This window comes from Haplochromis burtoni, unplaced genomic scaffold (genome assembly GCF_018398535.1).
Source record: "Haplochromis burtoni strain Fernald_Lab_line unplaced genomic scaffold, NCSU_Asbu1 Contig_106, whole genome shotgun sequence".
In the NCBI taxonomy this organism is placed as follows: domain Eukaryota; kingdom Metazoa; phylum Chordata; class Actinopteri; order Cichliformes; family Cichlidae; genus Haplochromis; species Haplochromis burtoni.
The window spans coordinates 203,380-213,619 of NW_024582467.1; the positions used below are offsets into that span (position 1 = coordinate 203,380).

Sequence of the window (10,240 nt, forward strand, 5' to 3'; positions counted from 1 at the left end):
CACACACTCACACACGCACAAATCATGCACGCAGTGTCCTCCTCTGTGATAATTTATGGAGCGTGGAGCCACGTTGTTGGAGAATTAGCTCAAATCTTATAGGGCACACACACAAAACACACAGGTTTAAAGCGTTAACAGCTGAGAGGCAGTGGGTTATGGTGTAGTATTGTCCTGGGTGTTGTTAGGCCTGATGTGAAATAGCCGATAGCATCAAATGAGTATACTGCTCAATAACCCAGCGGCTCAAGGACATTATTGCTTTTATAAGATAGTCTGCAGCACCTGTGGTTTTAACTGAAAACACTCGGCACTAAATGCAGACTTCTGATGAAGAAAATAAAACAGTCCAGAGTTAAGGAGCTATGCTGCTGGAGCTCCGGGGCAAAACGCTGTCACATCCTCAGCGGCAACTTCGGACAAAACAAAAAAACAAAGACTCAAAAGGAAGTTCATGTCAACCTTTTTTGCCAAGTGGGGTGCAGAAAAGAAGCGTTACTTAACTTCCGGGAATCAATGTTTCTATAGCAACATAACGCCGGCCTCACTGATATTGGGAAAGGTGTGAAAAATTCCCCGACAGCTGGGCAATCATAAATTAATGTCACCGTGGTGTCGTTGTCATGCCAGCAAAAGCACACATTTAAAACACAAGCAGACACACGCGTGATGAAGGACAGAAAATCGATATGCATGTACACCTGTTGAATGATTTCAAATGTTGCTTTAGGACCTTCATGGACAGCATGAATAGTAACACAGAGCGAAACACAGGCGGCAGGCCCAAATATCTTTTGCACCTTAAAGCAATTAAGGTACAGAAAAACATTTGATTCAAGGTGTTAGAAAGATTTGTTTTCCTTTGAAGAGGAGCGAAGTGGGTGATATCAGCATGCAATGTGAGATGTGTTTTCTCTCTGCAGCAGGGAAACGCTTACCTGTCGGACACAAAGGTGTCAAACATCTGAGGAAATAAGACTAAAATGCTGTTTATTATAAGCATTACACAAGGTTTGGATTTTGCATAATAGTTTCAGGTGTTTCTTACATGATAGATGCCTGTAATCAAGGTACTTTTATGCAATAAAGTTAGATGCCTGATATGCCTATGATCATTTTTTAGGGCTTTGGAACATTTTACCACAGTTTCAAAATATTTTTAAATACTCGTTTGACTTGAGAAAATAATCTCACCAAAAGGTCAAATGTGATTAAAAGCTCCAGATGGACCTCATAGTGAGATTGTTTTCATAGCGGCTGTTTCCATGCGCAACATTGAACTTTGAACCTCAATTTTGAGCCAGCATGGTTGGAAAAAATTAAATTAAAGTCTTGCATTTTCATGACATTTGAGAAAGTCCATCTGCTGGCGATAATGATTGAAAAAACAGGAAGAGAGGGATGCTGCTATAGCTCACCTTGTTCAGCAGGCGACCCATGTTCCACCTTGCCGTATGGTGTCCTGAATTTGAGTGCTCTTTAAACAATTTCAGACATGTTGATCCTTTGGAGTCTTTCTCTCTCTACTGTCCTCATGAATAAAAGCTTAACATGCCCAAAAAATAATAAAACATTTCAAAAAGAAGTTGCTGATCGGGGTGGATAAAAATGCATGCTGGTAATGTAGCATGGATAAAATAAAAACATGGTATAGTCAGCCTGGAGGTACAGAGCTAGGCTAGCTGTTTCGCTCCTAAGCTATGCTAACATGCTAATATATGCTAATATTTACTGGACAGATCCTCTCATCTCAACCTTTATCCAAAATGTTACTCGCTAGCCAGTTCTCAAGAAAGAGGTGTGGCAAGGCAAAAGAAGGAAGCCATTGTAGGGCTGGATTCAAACTTTTTTTAAACAATGGGAGATAAGTCTTGATCTGTACTCTCATTCAAGATGTATGCTCCTACATCTCTGTAGCTCTCTGGCAACGCAAGGAGATACACTATGTAAATTAAACCTATACAGAAGCTACGGAAACACACTCGCATGTTGCCATGGTGTCTTTGTAGTTGCCCAGTGGCAATAACACTAGCATGCTGCTTAGTTGAAAAGTTGGCTTGAACAGAAATAAAAACAACCACAGAGTTTAACATTAAGAGGAAGAAGCACAAAAAAACATCAAAGATCAAAAAACCCTCTATGAGAAGCACTCGCATCTCTACAAAACATTCTTTATGACCTCCATCTTCTCTTTAAGCTGACGGATCAACAACTGCACAAACATAAAGTAGACAACATCGCTGCTTGTTTGATATATTTCTGACACTTCTCTCTGGTGACAGTACACAGCTACAACATCTATATGTGGGTTTACAAAGGTCTGTGTTGCACCTAAAGACTACCAATGCACTACCACGCCATGCCCATTTTTCCCCACCAGACGTGAGGACACCTACTCTACTGGGCATTTTAGCAGATGCTAATATGTGTCTGTCTGTCTGCCTGTGGACAGATGTCTTCACCACAGTAGCAACTCAGCCATGCAAAATGCACTCTTAAAACTTTACAGGTGTGTAGCTGTCATCAGATTGTGTCCAAAGATGGGTGATAACTGGATAACTGTACTGAAATATAATGTAATTGATATGACCAACACTGAGAAAAGGTTATGTTGAGTAATTCAAACTGTTTAAGGTAACTTTTTGATCATGCTTTACAAAAAAATGCTAAAAATATTGTTTGCTAAACGAGGAGTCAAGTTGAGTCATTTGAGTTGAAAGAAAGTCATCCATCCTACTGATCCCAACACTATTTTGGCGTCAGACTCTGCTGCCTATTTCTGCCCATGTCTCTCTCATGCAATTCTTTTGTGCTAGCGCAAACATATCGCTCTCATTTTCTGTGCACAGGCCATGTTATTTGAATTTTTAAAACCTCATCATTTCATGCAATTTCATCAGACCTGGCTGTGCTAAAGAACTTGAGGATAAAATTAGCTTGGGTATATGAGGATCCAAGGTGACTGGTGATAGTCATGTGTGGTTGTTTGCCAATTAAAACTCTTGATATAGCTTTCTATTCCTGGATTACGTGACGAACAGAGTTGAATACGTGCCTCTGAAATGCCACCGTTTGCTTGTGTGGGTAATTAAAGAACATTTTATTTATGGTACTCTGTTAGCAGTGGAAAGTTTACCTTATGTTTTCTTAGTTGGATATCATTTAACAAGTCTGAAAGCTCTAACTTGTTGAAGGTGCTATAACAGCTTCATTAGTTTGTCATCTATTTAATGAAGCACAATAATTAATGTGTTAGAAGTAAGTGATCGTCTTTTTTTCTTTGCTTTTTATGACAGTCTTTAATGAGAAATGTGGCTTCAGTGATGAAGTTAGTTAGAAAAGAGTTGGAAATAGGCCCTGTCAAGAAGATAACTTAACAATATATATATATAAGAATATATATATAAATAAATATATGAACTTCATTTCAACATGATTAAACATTAAAACCGCTGACAGCTGAAGTGAATAAAATTGATCATCTCATTACAACACAATCTTCTCCTGGGAAACCCTTAGTCCTGACATTCATGTGGCACATACCACCCAGCTAAGCATTTTTTCAGACCAGGCATACCCCCCCCATCTCCCCACTGTGAACAGATATTACAGTGTATGTTCAACTGTAGTACATTTCATCCTTTGTCCTGTTCTATCCAAATATTCAACACATTTCACCAAAAATGCACAGCTCAAACAGAACTCCTGCATTACTGATTAAGAGATAGTATGACAACTGAAGTGAAAGTTAGTTTCTTTAATAGTTAGTGGACTGAAAGAAGTACACCAATATAGAACCAAAAGTTAAGAAAATAACATTCAAAGGAAACAGAATATATTTCTCCATCACATGACTTATGCCACTTCGATAACCTGCACAGTATCTGTTTATTTTTAAGATAGATATATCCAGATTTCAAACTGCTTCTCAGTACAGTGTAGTAATATTTTTAAAATAAACATCCTATTTCTATAAACTGTGCTGCCAGACTATGGGTTTAGAGCCCAGAGTTTTTGTCTGCATGGAGGATCCAAATGAAAAAAACAGCAGACAAACTTTGATGTCAATCTGTTTGAGACTTAATTTGAAGTTCCTAAAAATTGGTCTATTTAGCATGAGCCAGAAATAAAACCCAAACCTAACCCTAACCTTAGATGGATCACCAGAGACCCCCTGGATGTAAAGAGGTTAATAGGGATGTCTGTGAAGGTTCTCAGTCATCCAGGTTAATAGGGACTAAAGTCACAGCAGCTATTTTTTAATGAGTAGTAAGAGGTTAAGCAAAGGTTAGTTGCTTAATTCGTTTAATGTATTATTTGTCTTTTACTCTACTATATATTGTAAGATAAAGACACTACAATATTAGAAGGGGAACCATAAAACTATGACGAGCCCTTATGGGCAACAACTTAGAAATAGTGAGGAGGAAGAACTCACTTTCAAACAGGAAGAGCCCAGGCGCAGGGAGGAGCGGCTGCAATAGCGCAAATGATTGGATTATGAGGGGAAACTGGAGATAAAGACAGCACGGAGAGACCACAAACAACAAACTAAACGTCATGTTTGCTGGATGATCTTTTTGTTGGATTTCACCGAACATCAACAGTGAGTCAAGGTTCAGACGATACTTAATTAACAACAACACATACGCAGCATTTAACAGAGATAACATTTCTCTCTTCCTTTGTTCTGTTCCTCTGTTTCCTGGCCAAATTAACAGGTCTTGGATGAGCCTATCCAGTGAACCCACAGAGATCCAGCAAGCCAATGAACAAGTATTCTTAAGAGTAATACTATATTGCAGTCATTGATTTTCCACTTTCACTCACTATTCAGACCTAAAAAACAACATTAGTATCTCCTAACCATGACCATAATTATCCTTGAAGTCAGTCAAGTGTTTATTATCGTCACCGTATCATCAAAAATCCCCTTACTTTGAAAACCTGTGATCTTTTTCTAGCCTAACCAAACCTCAGTCACAGCAGGGTGAAATCACAAGACACAGTCGCAGTTTTTTTAGGACACTAAGAAATAACTTGTCGAGTTCTTAAGAAACACTGACAGATTCAGCAAGCAGAAATCCCCAAAAGATAAACACGCAGGCTTTGTTTTTCCTGTTGTTTTTTCCTCACTCTGTTTTTAGGAAATTTGGAAGATATAGCATTGCTGATAAAAGTGTTTGATAAGAAATCACTTCTTTATATCACTCTAGTTAATATAGAGCGTAAACACACACAAAAAAAGGGTGGTTGGGGGGGTGTTTGGAGGCGATGGTACAAAAATTTAATTAAGGGCTTTAATATTAATGCTTCATTACATGCTGGTGCAGTGTGCATGGACTTAAATCCACTTTAATTTTAACAACTTAGGCTGTGCATTGTTGCTTTTTTATTAAAAACACAATAACACAATCCACAGTGCTTTGGCTGCACAGCGCTCCACCACTGCTGTGGGCTCTGTTGTGCTTTCTAGTTAATTGCACGCTAAGTCAAATGCATTGTTGATTTTCTGTTGTCCAGCCGGGCTCTCCTGAAGACTTATAACCCTATCATTTCACCATGACAAGCCATCGTCATTTATGATCAATGGCTGTTATTAAAAGTATTGACACAGGTGAAATATGATCTAACAGTCCTATCACATGATAGAGATGGAGTAGAGATTTAAAATGACTTCTTTATCAGCAGAACGCTGGCTTTTAATTGATTTGTAATGGCCAATGCACAGCTCCCATCAGCGCTTTTGCTGATAGAACATAATATCAGCCATGTTTTGCCATGCCAGGGTTAAGCGTGAAACTTTTGATTGATTTAAAATGACAGACTAATTTTATTTCTTCTAAACCTTGCAGCAAGTGTTTTATGCCTAATGAGCTTACTGTAGTTCTGCCCTTACACAACCTCTTGACGTCTCATGTGATGTGTCTCTTTGAAGCCTGTTGGAATCTTTGGTGCATCTCTACAAGGACTCTCAGTAATTATGTTTGCCTGCAACAGTCAGTACGAATGAAGTACAAGGTTTAGTCTGAGTTAAGAGAACCAAAAAAAAAAGTCAAGACGCGTGTGACTCATCTGGTCGGGTCGAAGCATCCCACACAGTTTCATGACACCACAGTCGTTCTGAATAACTAATTTTCATTCAGGTTTTAATAAAATGCAGCGAGGGGGTTTTAATTTGTCTCTAAATGTTATCTGACTTTATTTTTAGATACTCCCCACTTCATTAACATAAGGAGGCTTGTGATAAGAAGATAAAGGTGAAATTTACACTACAAGATGTGCAGAAAACTGCGTGAAAATGATCCAAGTGCATGTGTTTGAAACAGAGTGCTGTTGTAAAAGCGCTGAAGTGGCGTGTCAAACTAAGGATAAATGCAAATGTAAAGAGAGAACACCTACCTGACTTTTTAACTGAACTCAATCAGTAAACACTTGAAAGGTTAAAAGGGAAAAAAATCTAATCCTGGGCATGTTTAAGCACGGACTCTGAGCCAGAGAAGCTCTTAGTGCAACAGACGGGGACCCGCACCAGCCTCCCCACCCCCATCTGGATCTTTCTGCCTCCAATACCGAGTCAATTAACCTAATGGAAGTGGCAATTAATTAACTCTACAAACACTATGATGAAGGAGCTGACAATCAAGTGAGTGGGAGTGGTTTAACTAATGATAATTTAGAGGTAATGATTTCCTGGACGTGTTTGTTGCAGGAAAGTTAAAACACTAATAGCTGCACATCTGAACTCTGGATTAAACTGGATTTATGCCAATTAAATGTAGACAGAATCTAACTAACCTCCCGCCACTAAAAAGCCTCGAGTTCAAATACCAGAAAGACTCCAATAGTCTGGACGTCAAACACAGTTACACTTATGTGACTTTTTTCCCTTCTTTTCTGCAAACTCTGCATCTATAAAAGAAGTAACTGTTTGGTCTTACCGTGTTTCTTTGGCCATTGGTTCCTATTGGTCCTCTGAACACCCCCTTGATGCTCCTCAGCTGTCCGTCACGCAGGTGGGTGGAACTGATCACAATGTAGTAGCACGCCATTGGATATACTTCTCTTTCATGCAGTTAAATATCTATCTATAACTCTCTTGATCTATCTGGACTTTGCCAAAAAAAACCCTTGAAAACTGCTTCCTCTCCTTCTTCTGATGTTGTACTACTCAACTCTCTCCGCACTTCATCTCCCCTCCTAGGTTTTATCAAGAAGAGGAGGGACAGAGGAAATAAAAAAGAAGAAAGGATGAGCGCAGTTTCCCTTCCCTCTGCTGCTCTGATTTATTCTCTCTCTTCTCTAAGTTTTTGCCAGTGACTCTTTAACTCTGCGTTCTCCTGCTCATTTCCCCTCAGCTTCTGTCTCTTCTTAAATATTTCACCCTCTGCTCCCCTTTCTTTCCACTCTTATCCTCCTGTCCTTCTCTAAATGTTTTTTTAATTCTTCTCCCTTTCTTTTCTAAATTTGCCTTCCGCTAGATGCCCCTGTCTCCTCTTAAATATTTCTCTTTAAGTCTCCTTCTCTCCAGATGTTTTGCTCAAATCTTTCATTAATCAATCTTTCCCTGTCATTGACTCCCTCTCTCGCTCGCTCTCTCTCTCTTTTTCTCGCTGAGTCTAAATTTCTTCCCGAAATCTCAGCCGCTTATTGATCAGTCTTGCAGTTCCTTTAACTATCTCCCGTCCGTTCTCCTCACTCCACAATCTCTCTAGCCCCTTTTGTTTTCCCTCCCTCTTTGTCTCTGTATCTCTGTAAGTGGCTGGGAGGGATACTTTTTCCCCCTCCTGTTACTATCTCAGCATCTCCTCTGTCTCTGTCTTTGCCCCTCTTTTTGCTCTCTGCCTCCTTGTTAGTGTGGAGAAGAAGTACTCAGTCTTCTCCTCCCTCTCTTTCTCTTTCTGTCAGAGCAAGCGTGCAGCTTCCTCTCAGATGCTCCTCTCCTCTGCTGCGCTGCATGTGTTCACTCTCCTCCCTCCCTCTATCTCCCTCTCTCCGCTGATCTCTTGCTCTGTGGCCAGCAGAGTGGTTTGCTCCTCAGTTACCCGCGGTTACCATCTGCCCTTTTAACACATGGAGTGCTGACGCTTGCTCTCTACTCCCTCCCTCCCCATTTCTCTCCATCCATCCCTCCCTCCCTCCCTCCCTCCCTCCCTCCCTCTCTCTCTCTCTGCCTCTCCTTTTGCTGTCTTTCTTCTCTCTTTAATCATCTCCTTCTCTCCCTCCTTCTCACGCTTTCTCAAGCCAAAGGAGACAAGCTCCACCTACTGGTAAGCAGGAAATGCACAGACAGGAAAGACGGAGAAATAGAGCTTAAAGGAAAGTGAAACAAATGAATGTGTTATTTCTTTAACCCTTAATGCCTTTGAATTAACTGGATGGATTAAAACTTGATAGTAAAACTGAACCATGTAGTGATTTAGTGTCTTTCTTAACATGCATGTCAGAGCAAAATCATCTTCCCTGGGGAATTTTAATCATTATGAAAAAAAGAAAACCTACACAATTAAGTTCCCAAATGATGTGCAGAAATTCAAGTATAAAGAATCTGTAGATGTCACAGGTGTCGCCACGTTTATGTTGGAGGCTGGGGTGGATGGCTGGGTTTAGAAAACACAGCCAGAACTAATAACTGCTTCACAAACCACAATCTTTCTCTGCAGCCACTAGGAGGACACCTCTAGGAAGCTCAACAGATATGGATTCTTTGATTTGTCACTTTATTTTTGTGTGTGCACACACTTGCTGTTTTTTTTTCCAAGTTATAGTCGGATCACAGGACCAAGCCCCTGCCTAAACGGTTATAGAGCCACAATTTTAACTTAGGTGGATGAAACATAAAACATAAAACAAGTTTGATTAAAGCTTTTTGACAATGACCCAAAAAAGATGTAAAATTATTCCTTATCCCCAGATTATATTCCACTATAAGGAAAGTTGGACACACAGTTTAATTAAGAGTTTAGTTCAAACATGACTTAACTCTCTACATCATTCAACCAAAGCGCTTGAACAACCACCTCGCTATTTGACATTATGAATACGGTTAGCCAAGAAAAAGTACATTTACCAAAGTCTTTTATACAGTAATGAGCAGATATGTCGTTTGTCCATGTAACAGTATATTTGGTTTGTATTTTCCCAGATTGATCGCCATTTTTCGCCCTAAACAGTTAGTTAAATAATTTGTTAAACAGTTAATTCCCATTAATACAGATATTTATAGCAGAAAGCTAATTTTTCCATTAATGACAACTTAAGAGGGGTTAATTAAGGCTTAAATTTATTTTAAAAAATGAAAGGTACATCGTGTTGAGTGGGCATTCACAAGAGACAAGGAGTGATGTGTCTGCCAGAGACATTGGTATGTCAGTTACATCTGATGACATGTAGCAATGCCAAAAGCGAAATAACCATAAAATCAGCAGATAACAAATTATCATGTCAGCTTTGAGGCTGGCAATTTAAGCAACTCCCATCTTGGATACAACTTTTGTTTTTTCAATAGGAAGAGGGCCATGTGACACATCAAACTTATTGGTAATGTCACAAGAAAAACAATGGTGTGCTTGCTTTCAATGTAACTTTATTCTTTCATGAGTTATTTACAAGTTTCTGACCACTTATAAAATGTGTTCAATGTGCTGCCCATTGTGTTGGATTGTCAATGCAACCCTCTTCTCCCACTCTTCACACACTGATAGCAACACCGCAGGAGAAATGCCAGCACAGGCATCCAGTATCCGTAGTTTCAGGTGCTGCACATCTCGTATCTTCACACCATATACTAATGTGCCACAAACAGGACTTTAATATCACCAACCATTCCCATTTTATTACGGTGTATCCATATAAATGGCCCACCCTGTATATATGTGTGTATGTTTATATATATATATATGGTATAAACCAGGATAAATTTTAAAATCTTACTTCTTACATACAAGTGTATCCATAAATCTGCTCCTTCATATTTGTGTGACCTGCTCCATATCACCACTGTTTCCCTCCCTCTCAGATCATCATCTGCTATTCGTCTTACCGTTCTGTCCTCATGCCTTATTACTATGGGGAACAGAGCTTTCAGTCACTCTGCTCCCCGGCTCTGGAACTCTCTTCCTCCAACCATAAGAAATATTGACTCCCTTTCCGTATTTAAGTCACAGCTCAAAACACATCTGTTTAAACTGGTTTATTCACTTTAGTGCTGATTTTATCTGTTGTCAAGCTCTGTTTTGTA

General features: G+C 39.5%; 1 protein-coding gene across 1 annotated transcript in view; it reads right to left on the reverse strand.

Annotated features, from left to right (window-relative positions):
* LOC102290703 overlaps positions 1-8,083 on the reverse strand; it is an 80,159-nt gene extending 72,076 nt beyond the window's left edge. The window contains exon 1 of the mRNA XM_005949670.2: positions 6,942-8,083. Coding sequence (XP_005949732.1) covers positions 6,942-7,052 — 111 coding nt within the window. The 5' untranslated portion in view covers positions 7,053-8,083. The remainder of the gene's footprint in view (positions 1-6,941) is intronic.
* Between the last annotated feature and the right edge of the window lie 2,157 nt (positions 8,084-10,240).